This window comes from Microchirus variegatus (assembly GCF_963457635.1).
Source record: "Microchirus variegatus genome assembly, chromosome: 10".
In the NCBI taxonomy this organism is placed as follows: domain Eukaryota; kingdom Metazoa; phylum Chordata; class Actinopteri; order Pleuronectiformes; family Soleidae; genus Microchirus; species Microchirus variegatus.
In genome coordinates this window covers 550,387-566,922 of record NC_139811.1, presented here as the reverse complement: position 1 = coordinate 566,922, position 16,536 = coordinate 550,387, and the positions used below count along the sequence as shown (strand labels likewise).

The 16,536-nt window shown below is 41.5% G+C and overlaps 1 protein-coding gene across 1 annotated transcript; it reads right to left on the bottom strand.

The window, feature by feature from the left end:
- Positions 1 to 2,470: 2,470 nt before the first annotated feature.
- nlk1 (nemo-like kinase, type 1) lies at positions 2,471 to 16,153 on the bottom strand. The gene is made up of 13 exons (XM_083896943.1): positions 15,866 to 16,153; positions 15,488 to 15,572; positions 14,670 to 15,112; positions 14,456 to 14,585; positions 14,311 to 14,366; positions 13,035 to 13,141; positions 8,686 to 8,771; positions 7,957 to 8,166; positions 7,744 to 7,845; positions 6,297 to 6,383; positions 4,289 to 4,487; positions 3,549 to 3,642; positions 2,471 to 3,436 (listed from the first exon to the last, which is right to left on the bottom strand). The coding sequence occupies exons 3-13, from the start codon at positions 14,975 to 14,977 to the stop codon at positions 3,388 to 3,390; spliced, it is 1,428 nt and encodes a 475-aa protein (XP_083753069.1). The 5' UTR covers positions 14,978 to 15,112; positions 15,488 to 15,572; positions 15,866 to 16,153; the 3' UTR covers positions 2,471 to 3,387.
- Between the last annotated feature and the right edge of the window lie 383 nt (positions 16,154 to 16,536).

Here is a 16,536-nt window from a genome sequence, read left to right as displayed (position 1 = left end):
CCAGTTTGCTCTCCACTGAGTTCAGAGCTGAAATCATGACTGGATTCATCGATGACTAAAGGAATCATGAAATCATTTCCATCACTGATTTGAAGATGATTTTTCAGCCTCTTAAATATAAAGTGGTGAGTTCACAGGAAACACGTGAGCAACAGGAGAAAAATATGATCCAGTGTCCGTTTATTTATTCATCATTCACTACTTTAGCTCTAAACATTTTTTTTCCTTTTTTTTTAAGAAATTCAAGTATTTGTTGGGACACAAAGTCAGAAAAAAACAAAGCTAAAACAAAGACAAAAACATCAGTTTCATATTTATAATATTAATAAACATCAAGTTTCTTTCTTTGCATTGAAGAAAAACGAGTCTAAAGAAGAGTTTGTCACATGACACATCAGCTGATCTGAGAACAGAGAGAGAAGGAAAACATGGAAGGATTTACCCACTCCAGCATGTATATATGTACACCTATGTATACGTGTGTGTATATATATATATATACACGTGTGTATATATATATATATATACACGTGTGTATATATATATATACACATATATACATATATGTACATATATATATACACATGTATATACATACATAAATATATACACATGTATATACATACATAAATATATATGTACAAACATAAATACATATATATATATACACATATATATGTATGTGTATATATATATATATACACATACATATGTAAATATGTACATATAAATATATGTATATATACTTGTATACATATAAACACGCACATATGAAGATATATATATACATAATACATATACATGTATATACATGCATATGTGTATATGTACATATATATGTATATACATACATATATACAAACATGTATATATACAGACATATATGTGTATATATACACATATATATATATACTGAATATTTTTCCACATTTTATGACCAAAACAATCCACAGGTTTACTGATGTTGTGTAGAAATAATAAAAATGCTAAACTTGCTTTAGCGAACAACGATCACGACTTGACCGTTGACTCGATGAAAGGAAAACCACAAAGCAAAAAAACAAGAAGAAGGGATTAATAAAAGTAAGAAAAACAAAGAGAAACACTCCTTAAAGATGAATTAAATTGAAAAAAAAAAGACCACAAAACGTCCGTTTCCGTCATCGTCCATGAACTCAACCATTGCACAGCATTGAAACCAAAACCTCTGTGGAGAATAAATATACACATGCAGATATACACGTTACTCTGATCCTGAAGGGGGAGGAGCTAGAGGTGATGGGCGGGGCCCTCAGTGGCAAAAAAATCTGATCCGCTTGGCAACAGGAAGTGAGGAGCCACAGGAAGTGAGGAGCCACAGGAAGTGAGGAGCCACAGGAAGTGAGAAGCCACTTCACATCTCATGAGATTCAAAAGAACGACAGGAAATGAAGCGCGTCACCTTTTTTCTTTTCCTGCTAACGTCCGGCACCGTTGGCACGACTTGACGTTTTTATGTAAAAGTTCCTGAGATCCTGAAAAAAAGGTTCCCGGCAAAGTTCCTGAAGTGGAAAAGGAGGCAAACGTGTCGTGGTCACGCAAACGCTTTTAACGCAGAAATCAGAAAATGAGCAACAGACGAAACGTGAACAAACAAAGAGAATTCAAAACCTACGTGGATTCACTTCTGCTGATCAAACTAAACCTCTTTGGAAAACACGCAATCTCCTGCTTTCCCGTGTGATCTCGCGTTTTCTCGTGTGATCTCGCGTTTTCTCGTGTGATCTCGCGTTTTCTCGTATTTACAGTGCCTTGAGATAATGTATGTTATGATTTGGTGCTATACAAATAAAATTGAATTGATCTCACGTGATCTCGTGTTTTCTCAGAGAAACTAACTCACGTCATTGTTTAGTGAACATTTAGTTCTACGTTTACGCCAAACACAAACTGTAGCTTCTACGGCTAAAACCGTTGCTAAACCACTTTTATTTTGAAATAAAAACACGGCACATTTTTCTAAACGACTTTTGATCAAAAAAAGAGTTAAAATTTAAGCGTCACGTCGGTTTTTTTTCTATTTAAAAAAAACAAAACAAAAAAAACTTCAATCCGCAGAAATTCTGTGTGAACTGTTTTTAGTCAAGTGGGCGTCGACAGGTAACTGTCAATCATCTCCTCACAAACCTATTCAGATACAACAGCATCTCTTTTTATAGTGTAGTATCTCAGACTGTTTATCACTGATATCAATACTGATCAATACTGATCAACACTGATCAATACTGATCAATACTCATCAATACCATGAGACCTGAGCCTCAAACTGAACCAGAATTCATGAAAACGAATATAGAAAACAAAAACAGCAGCATTTCATGGACAACGTGGTTATTTTCAAACCTCACAGCGACTCATCACTATGAGAGTGACTCAGAGAGTGACTCAGCACTATGAGAGTGACTCAGAGAGTGACTCAGCACTATGAGAGTGACTCAGAGAGTGACTCAGCACTATGAGAGTGACTCAGAGTGACTCAGCACTATGAGAGTGACTCAGAGAGTGACTTAGAGTGACTCAGCACTATGAGAGCGACCGACGCGGCGCTAAAACGAGGTATACCGGCGGTTCAGACGTGAAAACGGAGGATTTCCCCGCGAAGACGAACACAAATCCCACGAACGCCGAGAGGGGGCGGAGTCAAAGTGGTGGTGGTGATGGAGGGGGCGGAGACATGCACTCTTCAACAAACACGCAATAAATTAAGAAATTTACAAAACAGGAAAAAGGATTCCACTTCCTGTCCGCTGACGCTCAGCAGGAAACTCCAAAGGTGTCCACGCGTGAATCACGCGTCCACGCCGAGGTCGGACGTTACGGCGAAAAAGAAACGTCAGCAGTTTCACGTTTCTCGTTTTGTCAAAACAGACTTTTCCTTCACGTCGTCTTCGTCGAATAAAAACCAAAGAAAAAGAGTGTCAGAGGAGAGTGGGCGTGGCTAAAACCTGCTACATGGTTACGTTGCATTATTAGCGCTGCGTTGACGCAGAGCAGCGGAAACACAGTGATGATGATGATGATGATGATGAGGAGGAGGATGATCCGCTTCCTCACAGTGACCTAATCCTTCCTTTCCTTCCTTCCTTTCCTTGTTGTTGAACCTTATTGCACAGAGCTGGAATGACTGAAAACCAAAAAATCAAACTGGATAAAAAATGTAAAATCCTCCGTCTCACTCGTCCTCGAGCAGCGTTTAAATAAAATTATAATCCAGCACCAAAAAAACCTGCTGGAGCGTTTTTAACGTCAGGAAAAACATGAGGATTTTCAGAGGGAGATTATTCTTCTTCTTCTTCTTCTTCTTCATCACAAACACTTTGTTTTTAGAGAAGCAGATTAATAATCTGCTCATCTTTCCTCCTTCCTGGAAACCTTAGAGGAATGCCACGCCGTGGACCTGCACACACACACACACACACACACACACACACACACATCAATGATTTACAGGCATTTCACCACAATAATCCCAGATTAAATCTGTCAGATTATCAGCAGACGACGGTCACCTGATGAAGGTCTTGAAGGCGGCGCTCTGAGGGTTGATGCACAGTGGGACTCGTTTTCCCTGCTGATGCTCAGTGATGAAGCGATGGATTAACTCTGAGGAAGAAGAAAAAACATCATCACAGATTATTCTCCTGATGAAACCAGATTAAATCACCAATCCATCGTTTCCCTCAACAAACACAGAGTTCACGTTAACTGTGAATTCTTATTTCATGACCCAGAGATTTATCATTATCATCATTAATAATAATAATAATAATAATAATTAAGATTCTTGAAGGATTACAAACACACGTCTCACAAAACAAAGACATATTACGATATGTCTGTTGTTACGATATATTTAAACATATTACGAAACAAGGACCTTTTTACGATGTTTTTTTAACATCTTACGATATTTTTAAACATATTACGAAACAAAGATTTCTACGATGTTTTTAACGTCTTACGTAACAAAGTCATTTTTATGTTTACCGTCTTATGAAACAAACGTTTCCAGGATGTTTTTTTAACACCGTATGATATTTTTGAACATCTTACGTAACAACATTTTCACACTGTTTTCTAACGTCTCACAGAGACATTTTTACGATTATGTAAAGAAAATAAAAAGATGAATCGATTATGGAAACAATCGCTTTAGAGTTTAGCAGCTCTAAAGTGAAATAGAATTATTTGACAGACAAACACCAGGTGGCGTGATGAAGCAGAGTTAGCTAAAGGTCAGAGGTCAAACCTTTTCCCTGCCACACAGACAGCAGACTGTTCTCGTAGCTGTGGCTGAACGGACGCTCGGCCACAGGCTCAAAGTCTCTGGTGTAAACTCGTCCACTGGGAACAGAGTAGCAGCACTGACACATACAGGTGTGGTAACGCAGACGCCCTTCGTCCAGGTACGGGTGAGAGAGGGCGTCGCTGCCAGAGATACGCTTAGTCTGGAAGACACACACAGACACACAAACACAGACACACACAGACACACAAAAACATCCATTTAGAAACAACAACTGCATCAACACACACTCTTTATATGCCCCTACCATTCACACAGAAGAGATCCTCAAAACTAAGGAATTAGATCTTTGTCAGAAGATAAAACAAGGGAGCGAGGAGAACAAAACGAGGGAGTGAGGAGAACAAACGAGAACAAACGAGGGAGTGAGGAGAACAAACGAGAACAAACGAGAACAAACGAGAACAAACGAGGGAGTGAGGAGAACAAACGAGGGAGTGAGGAGAACAAATGAGAACAAACGAGGGAGTGAGGAGAACAAACGAGGGAGTGAGGAGAACAAATGAGAACAAACGAGGGAGTGAGGAGAACAAACGAGAACAAACAAGAACAAACAAGAACAAACAAGAACAAACGAGGGAGTGAGGAGAACAAATGAGAACAAACGAGGGAGTGAGGAGAACAAACGAGAACAAACGGGAACAAATGAGGGAGTGAGGAGAACAAATGAGAACAAACAGGAACAAACGAGGGAGTGAGGAGAACAAACGAGGGAGTGAGGAGAACAAACGAGAACAAACGGGAACAAATGAGGGAGTGAGGAGAACAAACGAGGGAGTGAGGAGAACAAACGGGAACAAATGAGGGAGTGAGGAGAACAAACGAGAACAAACGAGAACAAACGAGGGAGTGAGGAGAACAAACGAGGGAGTGAGGAGAACAAATGAGAACAAACGAGGGAGTGAGGAGAACAAATGAGAACAAACGAGGGAGTGAGGAGAACAAACGAGGGAGTGAGGAGAACAAACGAGAACAAACAAAAACAAAAGACGGAGTGAGGAGAACAAACGAGAAAAAACGGGAACAAACGAGGGAGTGAGGAGAACAAACGAGGGAGTGAGGAGAACAAATGAGAACAAACGAGAACAAATGAGAACAAACAAGGGAGTGAGGAGAACAAACGAGGGAGTGAGGAGAACAAATGAGAACAAACGAGAACAAACGGGAACAAACGAGGGAGTGAGGAGAACAAACGAGGGAGTGAGGAGAACAAACGAGAACAAACGGGAACAAATGAGGGAGTGAGGAGAACAAACGAGGGAGTGAGGAGAACAAACGGGAACAAATGAGGGAGTGAGGAGAACAAACGAGAACAAACGAGAACAAACGAGGGAGTGAGGAGAACAAACGAGGGAGTGAGGAGAACAAATGAGAACAAACGAGGGAGTGAGGAGAACAAATGAGAACAAACGAGGGAGTGAGGAGAACAAACGAGGGAGTGAGGAGAACAAACGAGAACAAACAAAAACAAAAGACGGAGTGAGGAGAACAAACGAGAAAAAACGGGAACAAACGAGGGAGTGAGGAGAACAAACGAGGGAGTGAGGAGAACAAATGAGAACAAACGAGAACAAATGAGAACAAACAAGGGAGTGAGGAGAACAAACGAGGGGGTGAGGAGAACAAATGAGAACAAACGAGAACAAACGGGAACAAACGAGGGAGTGAGGAGAACAAACAAGAACAAACGAGAACAAAGAGTGAGGAGAACAAAAGAGAGAGCGAGGAGAACAAATGATAACAAATGAGGGAGTGAGGAGAACAAAACGAGGGAGTGAGGAGAACAAATGAGAACAAACGAGGGAGTGAGGAGAACAAAAGAGAGAGCGAGGAGAACAAATGATAACAAACGAGGGAGTGAGGAGAACAAACAAGAACAAACAAGAACAAACAAGAACAAACGAGAACAAAGAGTGAGGAGAACAAACGAGGGAGCGAGGAGAAAACTCACCGGATCAAAGACCAACATACGACAGAGCAGGTGAACGGCCTCATGTGTCGCTCCATCTGACAACATGTAGAGAACTGACAGTGACGGCTGAGGAAACAAACATCATTGATATTTAACTGTGGTATTATGGTCTTTATCAGACTGACAAAGATTCAGTTTAACATAATAAAGATTTATTTTTAATCATTCAAAAACAGTTTCAGCTTCTTAAATGTGAATATTTTCGTGTTTCTGTCATTTTTCAGCTTCTTAAACGTGAATATTTTCACGTTTCTGTCATTTTTCAGCTTCTTAAACGTGAATATTTTCACGTTTCTGTCATTTTTCAGCTTCTTAAATGTGAATATTTTCACGTTTCTGTCATTTTTCAGCTTCTTAAATGTGAATATTTTCACGTTTCTGTCATTTTTCAGCTTCTTAAATGTGAATATTTTCACGTTTTTGTCATTTTTCAGCTTCTTAAATGTGAATATTTTCACGTTTCTGTCGTTTTTCAGCTTCTTAAATGTGAATATTTTCACATTTCTGTCGTTTTTCAGCTTCTTAAATGTGAATATTTTCACGTTTCTGTCATTTTTCAGCTTCTTAAATGTGAATATTTTCACATTTCTGTCATTTTTCAGCTTCTTAAATGTGAATATTTTCACGTTTCTGTCATTTTTCAGCTTCTTAAATGTGAATATTTTCACGTTTCTGTCATTTTTCAGCTTCTTAAATGTGAATATTTTCACGTTTTTGTCATTTTTCAGCTTCTTAAATGTGAATATTTTCACGTTTCTGTCGTTTTTCAGCTTCTTAAATGTGAATATTTTCACATTTCTGTCGTTTTTCAGCTTCTTAAATGTGAATATTTTCACGTTTCTGTCATTTTTCAGCTTCTTAAATGTGAATATTTTCACGTTTCTGTCGTTTTTCAGCTTCTTAAATGTGAATATTTTCACGTTTCTGTCGTTTTTCAGCTTCTTAAATGTGAATTTTCACTTTTCTGTCGTTTTTCAGCTTCTTAAATGTGAATATTTTCACGTTTCTGTCGTTTTTCAGCTTCTTAAATGTGAATATTTTCACGTTTCTGTCGTTTTTCAGCTTCTTAAATGTGAATATTTTCACGTTTCTGTCATTTTTCAGCTTCTTAAATGTGAATATTTTCACGTTTCTGTCATTTTTCAGCTTCTTAAATGTGAATATTTTCACTTTTCTGTCGTTTTTCAGCTTCTTAAATGTGAATATTTTCACGTTTCTGTCGTTTTTCAGCTTCTTAAATGTGAATATTTTCACGTTTCTGTCATTTTTCAGCTTCTTAAATGTGAATATTTTCACGTTTCTGTCTTTTTTCAGCTTCTCAAATGTGAATATTTTCACATTTCTGTCATTTTTCAGCTTCTTAAATGTGAATATTTTCACGTTTCTGTCATTATTCAGCTTCTTAAATGTGAATATTTCCACATACTGGTTTGTGAGGTCCTCTCAGGATGTGAGCTCGAGCTCCTTCACAGGCTGAAGCCAGAGCCGACAGAGGAGGAGTTCCCAGCAGGTCAGTGATCAGGTCCAGCTGAAGTCACAAAGTCAGAGTTTAGTCAAACGTCTTCCACACAGAAGAACCTTCAGTTGACTCCAGGCCGACTGCAGGTAAACGTTCATGGGAACGTTGATCTGGTCTCACCTGTTGAATGGGACTCTGAGCCTGGAAGAGGATCCTTCGTCCCAGCAGCTCAGCGAAGATGCAGCCCACTGACCACACGTCGATGGCCGAGCCGTAGTGTCGGCAGCCCATCAGCACCTCAGGAGCTCTGTAGTACTGGGTCACCACCTCCTGAGTCATGTGACGAGACGGGTCAGGCTCCTCCACCCGGGCCAGGCCAAAGTCACAGATCTGACCACAGACCAGAGAGAAGGACCAGAGTTCAGATACAACACACAGAACATGACTGACACACACACAGTGAAAACACACACACACACACACAGTGAAAACACACACACACACACACACACACACACACAGTGAAAACACACACACACACACACACACAGTGAAAACACACACACACACACACAGTGAAAAGTGAAAACACACACACACACACACACACAGTGAAAACACACACACACACACACAGTGAAAAGTGAAAACACACACACACACACAGTGAAAACACACACACACACACAGTGAAAACACACACAGTGAAAACACACACACACAGTGAAAACACACACACACACACACACACAGACCATGTCACACACAGTGAAAACACACACACAGTGAAAACACACACACACACACACACACAGTGAAAACACACACAGACAGTGAAAACACACACACACAGACAGTGAAAACACACACACACAGACAGTGAAAACACACACACACACACAGGTTTACCTTGAGCAGACAGTTGCTGTTGACCAGCAGGTTTCCAGGTTTGATGTCTCTGTGCAGGATCCCAGCAGAGTGCAGATACTTCAGACCTGAACCACAAAGACATTCAAACGTAAGGTTCACACACATGGAGACTTCATGTAAAAGTGAGGACCACGTTGTGACCATGGTTCAGACATGTGAGCTTAGTTTAGTCCAGGATCATTGGTTTAATGTCACAACAACTCATTTCATGTTCTAAATGTTCTAAATCACGTCTCCATCGTCTCCATGACCGACATCATGTCCGTCAAACTAAGAGCTTCATTTAAATCATTTAACACAATAAACAATCAACAGTTCACTGGAAACTAAGTGGAAAAAGAACTCAGAGAGAGTAAATCTGACCTCTGACCTCCAATAACACCATCACACATGTGACCTGTTTGTTATTCTGTAGCATGGTTCCAGTTCATGACATCATTGACCAATGAGGTCACATGACCAACAAATAAGGTCACATGACTGATGAATAAGGTCACGACAGATGAATAAGGTCACATGACCTAAGACTAAGGTCACATGACAGACGAATAAGGTCACATAACAGATGAATAAGGTCACATAACAGACCAATAAGGTCACATGACTGACCAATAAGGTCACATGACTGACCAATAAGGTCACATGACAGACGAATAAGGTCACATGACCTAAGACTAAGGTCACATGACAGATGAAAAGGTCACATGACAGACTAATAAGGTCACATGACAGACGAATAAGGTCACATGACTGATGAATAAGGTCACATGACAGACGATTAAGGTCACATGACAGATGAATAAGGTCACATGACAGACGAATAAGGTCACATGAGCTAAGACTAAGGTCACATTACAGATGAATAAGGTCACATGACAGACGAATAAGGTCACATGACCTAAGACTAAGGTCACATGACAGACAAAAAGGTCACATGACAGACGAAAAAGGTCACATGACAGACGAATAAGGTCACATGACTGATGAATAAGGTCACATGACAGACGATTAAGGTCACATGACAGATGAATAAGGTCACATGACCTAAGACTAAGGTCACATGACAGATGAATAAGGTCACATGACAGACGAATAAAGTCACATGACAGACGGATAAGGTCAAGACAGACGAATAAGGTCACATGACCTAAGACTAAGGTCACATGACAGACCAATAAGGTCACATGACAGATGAATAAGGTCACATGACAGACGAACAAGGTCACATGAGCTAAGACTAGGGTCACATTACAGATGAATAAGGTCAAATGACAGATGAATAAGGTCACATGACAGACGAACAAGGTCACATGAGCTAAGACTAGGGTCACATTACAGATGAATAAGGTCACATGACAGACGAATAAGGTCACATGACCTAAGACTAAGGTCACATGACAGACGAAAAAGGTCACATGACAGACTAATAAGGTCACATGACAGACGAATAAGGTCACATGACTGATGAATAAGGTCACATGACAGACGATTAAGGTCACATGACAGATGAATAAGGTCACATGACCTAAGACTAAGGTCACATGACAGATGAATAAGGTCACATGACTGACGAATAAAGTCACATGACAGATGAATAAGGTCAAGACAGATGAATAAGGTCACATGACCTAAGACTAAGGTCACATGACAGACCAATAAGGTCACATGACAGATGAATAAGGTCACATGACCTAAGACTAAGGTCACATGACAGACCAAAAAGGTCACATGACAGATGAATAAGGTCACATGACCTAAGACTAAGGTCATATGACCTAAGACTAAGGTCACATGACAGATGAATAAGGTCACATGACCTAAGACTAAGGTCACATGACAGACCAATAAGGTCACATGACAGACGAATAAGGTCACATGACTGACCAATAAGGTCACATGACAGACCAATAAGGTCACATGACAGACGAATAAGGTCACATGACTGACCAATAAGGTCACATGACAGACCAATAAGGTCATATGACTGACCAATAAGGTCACATGACAGACCAATAAGGTCATATGACAGACCAATAAGGTCACATGACAGACCAATAAGGTCACATGACTGACCAATAAGGTCACATGACCTAAGACTAAGGTCACATGACAGACCAATAAGGTCACATGACAGACCAATAAGGTCACATGACAGACCAATAAGGTCACATGACAGACCAATAAGGTCACATGACAGATGAATAAGGTCACATGACCTAAGACTAAGGTCACATGACAGACGAATAAGGTCATATGACAGACCAATAAGGTCACATGACAGACCAATAAGGTCATATGACAGACCAATAAGGTCATATGACAGACCAATAAGGTCACATGACAGACCAATAAGTCACATGACTGATGAATAAGGTCACATGACAGATTAACAAGGTCACATGACAGACCAATAAGGTCATATGACTGATGAATAAGGTCACATGACAGATAAACAAGGTCACATGACAGATGAACAAGGTCACATGACTGATGAATAATGTCACATGACAGACCAAAAAGGTCACATGACAGATGAATAAGGTCACATGACCTAAGACTAAGGTCATATGACCTAAGACTAAGGTCACATGACAGATGAATAAGGTCACATGACCTAAGACTAAGGTCACATGACAGACCAATAAGGTCACATGACAGACGAATAAGGTCACATGACTGACCAATAAGGTCACATGACAGACCAATAAGGTCACATGACAGACGAATAAGGTCACATGACTGACCAATAAGGTCACATGACAGACCAATAAGGTCATATGACTGACCAATAAGGTCACATGACAGACCAATAAGGTCATATGACAGACCAATAAGGTCACATGACAGACCAATAAGGTCACATGACTGACCAATAAGGTCACATGACCTAAGACTAAGGTCACATGACAGACCAATAAGGTCACATGACAGACCAATAAGGTCACATGACAGACCAATAAGGTCACATGACAGATGAATAAGGTCACATGACCTAAGACTAAGGTCACATGACAGACGAATAAGGTCATATGACAGACCAATAAGGTCACATGACAGACCAATAAGGTCATATGACAGACCAATAAGGTCACATGACAGACCAATAAGGTCACATGACTGATGAATAAGGTCACATGACAGATTAACAAGGTCACATGACAGACCAATAAGGTCATATGACTGATGAATAAGGTCACATGACAGATAAACAAGGTCACATGACAGATGAACAAGGTCACATGACTGATGAATAATGTCACATGACAGACCAAAAAGGTCACATGACAGATGAATAAGGTCACATGACCTAAGACTAAGGTCATATGACCTAAGACTAAGGTCACATGACAGATGAATAAGGTCACATGACCTAAGACTAAGGTCACATGACAGACCAATAAGGTCACATGACAGACGAATAAGGTCACATGACTGACCAATAAGGTCACATGACAGACCAATAAGGTCACATGACAGACCAATAAGGTCACATGACTGACCAATAAGGTCACATGACAGACCAATAAGGTCATATGACTGACCAATAAGGTCACATGACAGACCAATAAGGTCATATGACAGACCAATAAGGTCACATGACAGACCAATAAGGTCACATGACTGACCAATAAGGTCACATGACCTAAGACTAAGGTCACATGACAGACCAATAAGGTCACATGACAGACCAATAAGGTCACATGACAGACCAATAAGGTCACATGACAGACCAATAAGGTCACATGACAGATGAATAAGGTCACATGACCTAAGACTAAGGTCACATGACAGACGAATAAGGTCATATGACAGACCAATAAGGTCACATGACAGACCAATAAGGTCATATGACAGACCAATAAGGTCATATGACAGACCAATAAGGTCATATGACAGACCAATAAGGTCACATGACAGACCAATAAGGTCACATGACTGATGAATAAGGTCACATGACAGATTAACAAGGTCACATGACAGACCAATAAGGTCATATGACTGATGAATAAGGTCACATGACAGATAAACAAGGTCACATGACAGATGAACAAGGTCACATGACTGATGAATAATGTCACATGACAGACCAATAAGGTCACATGACTACATTCACATAATGTACATACACACGTTTCTCATTTAGCGTGATTTTAATATTTTTGTTAATCCCTTGTAACGTTACCCAGTTAAAGGACGACAGGTGGAAATACATTTTGTTCTCTTCCATAAAACTCCACAGAACAAACACTCGACAACTCCTAAACTTCTGTGTCCCAACACTGAGGAAACGAGACGACAACAACAACAACACTGAAGCAGCCGCTCACCTCTGAGGATCTGGTAGAGGAAGACCTTGATGTGGTCGGTGGTCAGAGGCTGAGGAGACACGATGACTTTGTGAAGGTCACTCTGCATCAGCTCTGTGATCACGTAGCTGCAGGATCTGTCAAGGAAAACCACCACTGACCTGTTTACAGACTGACCTTTATAATGACTGACCTTTATAATGACTGACCTGTTCACAGACTGACCTTTATAATGACTGACCTGTTCACAGACTGACCTTTATAATGACTGACCTTTATAATGACTGACCTGTTCACAGACTGACCTTTATAATGACTGACCTGTTCACAGACTGACCTTTATACTGACTGACCTGTTTACACACTGACCTGTTTACACACTGACCTGATCACAGACTGACCTGTCCACAGACTGACTGGCAGCAGTGATAACAGTGATAAACACCTCTGAATAAATGAAGGACTGGAGATTCTGAATCTGAAGATCAGCAGCTCTGATGACGACTCAATTGTTAAACGAACATGAATAAAAACATCAACACAAATCATCAGAAGAGCGAACGAGTTGTGACGAGACGCTAAATTAAGACTAAAAACCAGGACGTGAGGGAGACGATGACTGAAGAGAAACTGGGACATGACGACGCTGGACGTGAAGTCTTCTTATTAAAGGAAGAGTTCAGGCTTTTTCACTCATGACACAGTTCTAGCACGACTGCTTTCCACGACTTTAACGCTCACGTGTGAAATATTTGATCAGATGCCTTTCGTTTAGACAGCGACGGCATTTTTGGGGCTTAAAACACAAAAAAATGAAGCTGCCCTCCAGAGTGGAAATGATAAAAACGCTCCACCGTGGCGTTCCCGTCTAAAGGGTTGAAAAACACTAAACGTCCGCGTTGACGTCAGATCCATGTTCAGTACAGACAAACAACAACAAACATGTGGGATTATAATCCATCAGTCGCACATTCAAGTCGTCTTAGCTGCTACTTCGCGCTACTAGAGAGAAGAAGGAAGTTTCAACGCTCCTGCTGTTGTTGTATGGCAGTGCTTCACAGCGCCACCTAGCCACCTGGCATGTATACTACATCACATTTCACACACTTCAGCGTCACCGTGTGCCTGCAGATTTCCGTCCAAAGATGCTCATCTAAACGCAGAATAAAAAGTGGGAACGCAACGACACTTTTGTGGTTTGTGTTCAGATCGTTGTCGTGTTAAGCTAGGCTAACAGCAGCAGGTACCAGGTTCTATCTAGAGAAAGAAACTGATCACTGATCATGAACAAGGATACATTTCCTCAAAGCAGTCGATTTGTGGAGGCTGTAAAATGTCCAGAGCTGATAAAACCTGAGAAAAAAAAAGAGGACAAAACTCATTAAATTAAATGAAAAACGTTCTTTTTGGTGCAGCGTTCCTTGTCGTGTGGTCATTATTACGTTGTCGTGTTTGAAGAAGCACAGCATCCGCAGCTCTCTGAAGACCCTCTTACAGGAGACCAGGTTCTGGAAGACGTTGGGCATCTTCTTCAGCGCCACCTTCCTTCCGTCACGGGGGTCAGTCACCGACCTGTGAACATCACCCACTTCCTGTTCAGTATTTCACAATAAGACACAGTTTCGCGCTTTCACCACAAACGACTGACGAACTCACCACACGACGCCAAACGCCCCGTAGCCAATGGGCCGGTCGGGCTCCATCTCTGCGGGGCTGGGCACCTCGCTGGCCGGGTTGCTGTAAGGCTGCGGCACCGCCGCTCCACCGCCCGTGCTTCCTCCAAGAGCCGTGGGGTGGCGAGGGGTCCCGGCGGGCGCAGTGGGCGTAGTCAGGCACGGCGTGGCGCTCAGGCCGGTGGAGGGGGCTCCGCAGGAGGAGTTGACGCAGAAATACTTGTGGCCCAGGTCGGAGCCCGGGAACAGGTCCCCACACACGTTCTGTCGGCCCGAGCCGTGAAAGGCCATCCTCCCACCACCGAACCCCCAAAGAGTCCGCTTTGACTGGGCGGGACCAGGCTGCTGCTGCTGGGCTACGTACGGAGGAAACGCCAACCCTCACTCAGCATGACCCATCATCACCGTCATCCTCTCCACCTGTGTCTGAACACACAGGGAGCACGTTACGGATGTTAATATTTAATATTAATTTAATTTAATGTCAGCATTTAGACATATAGTTTCCTTAAAAAGAAACACACACAAAGGGTTTTCATTGAATTCTTGAAAACAAACTCTCCACAAACTGTAAACTGAGCAGGCAAAAGTCGAATTATAACAAACTAAATGAGAAATAAACAATAAAAACGCTGCTGAATTAACCAGAAATACATTCCGCTGAGTTCGAATCCTTTAAATCAAGACTTTAAACACTTATCTGTGGCGTTAACGTGGAAATAAACAATGAAAACAAAGGAGTTAAGAGCGAAGTGCGTTCACGGTTCACACCGTGATCACACCGACTGTTACGGCTCTTACCTGGGTCAGTCGAGCCGCTCGGTTCTCTCAGCTAACAGCTAACAGTTAGCAGCTTCACAGGTACCGTCGGCGACGGCTCCAAATCCTGCAAAACAAACAAACGTCAAACGCGGCGATGAACGCGGTTGTTCGGTATCACGAAGGTTCTTCGTTCGCACAAACAAATTCGTTCATGTTCGTGTTGTTGTTTTGCTCGAATTGTTCCTTTACAACAGTGCAGCAGCAGCAGCTAGCTCCCCTGCTAACCAGCTGTTAAAGCTAACAGGTTAAAGCCCCGCTGTCCGTCCGTCTGTGACCCACATTAAGACCCTCGCTGGTTTAAAGTGAGCCACGCGTTTGGAGGAAAACAAACATTATTTAAAAATGACGCAAACTTACAAAGCGAACGCGGTCAAATCGACGAGTCCACGGGCACGAGAAGCGGAGGACGTCCGTCACCGGAGCTCCTGCCCCCGGCTCCTGGAGCTAGCCGGATCGTTAGCCACCAGCTAGCTGTCCATCACTTTACAAACTACGCCGACTGGAAGCGGTTTACGGCGTTTTTTTGTTTGTTTGCTGGACAGAGTTCGGTTCACTCGGTGCGTCCAACAGACAGCGTTACAGTGACGGTTAACGTGAAGCAGCCGCGTCTGTGGACACTCACAGCGGCGGCAGCTGAAGCTAACAGTGAAGCTAACAGCGAAGCTAGCCCGGAGTGATGGCGGAGGAGCTGGAGAGGCGATGGGGGAGGGGCGACGCTCTTCACCCCGCTGTAAACAAAGCTCACAACCGGAAGCTGCGGGGCCGGTTTCATTTATTATAATAATAATAATAATAATAATAAAACAATACAATAATATAATACAATAATGTCTCTTTTAATACTAAAGGTTTAAAATCCGAACACTGGTTTAGATGAAGCAACTCAGCCCATGTTACACAGCTTTATGTCCCACATTATAAACAAAAACTAACTGGAAAACATTTTATTATGAATGAAAATACAACAAAAAATACACTTCATATGAAAAGGATTGTTTGAAATTCATTTACAAAGACATTTTTTTCAT

Excerpts from the sequence above, each read along its gene's own strand:
- nlk1 (XM_083896943.1), bottom strand. The coding sequence starts at position 14,977 with ATGGCCTTTCACGGCTCGGGCCGACAGAACGTGTGTGGGGACCTGTTC. Across the intron at positions 8,772-13,034 it reads CCTCTACCAGATCCTCAGAG|GTCTGAAGTATCTGCACTCT; the intron begins GTGAGCGGCTGC and ends TTTGTGGTTCAG. Across the intron at positions 8,167-8,685 it reads ACAGCAACTGTCTGCTCAAG|ATCTGTGACTTTGGCCTGGC; the intron begins GTAAACCTGTGT and ends GTCTGTGGTCAG.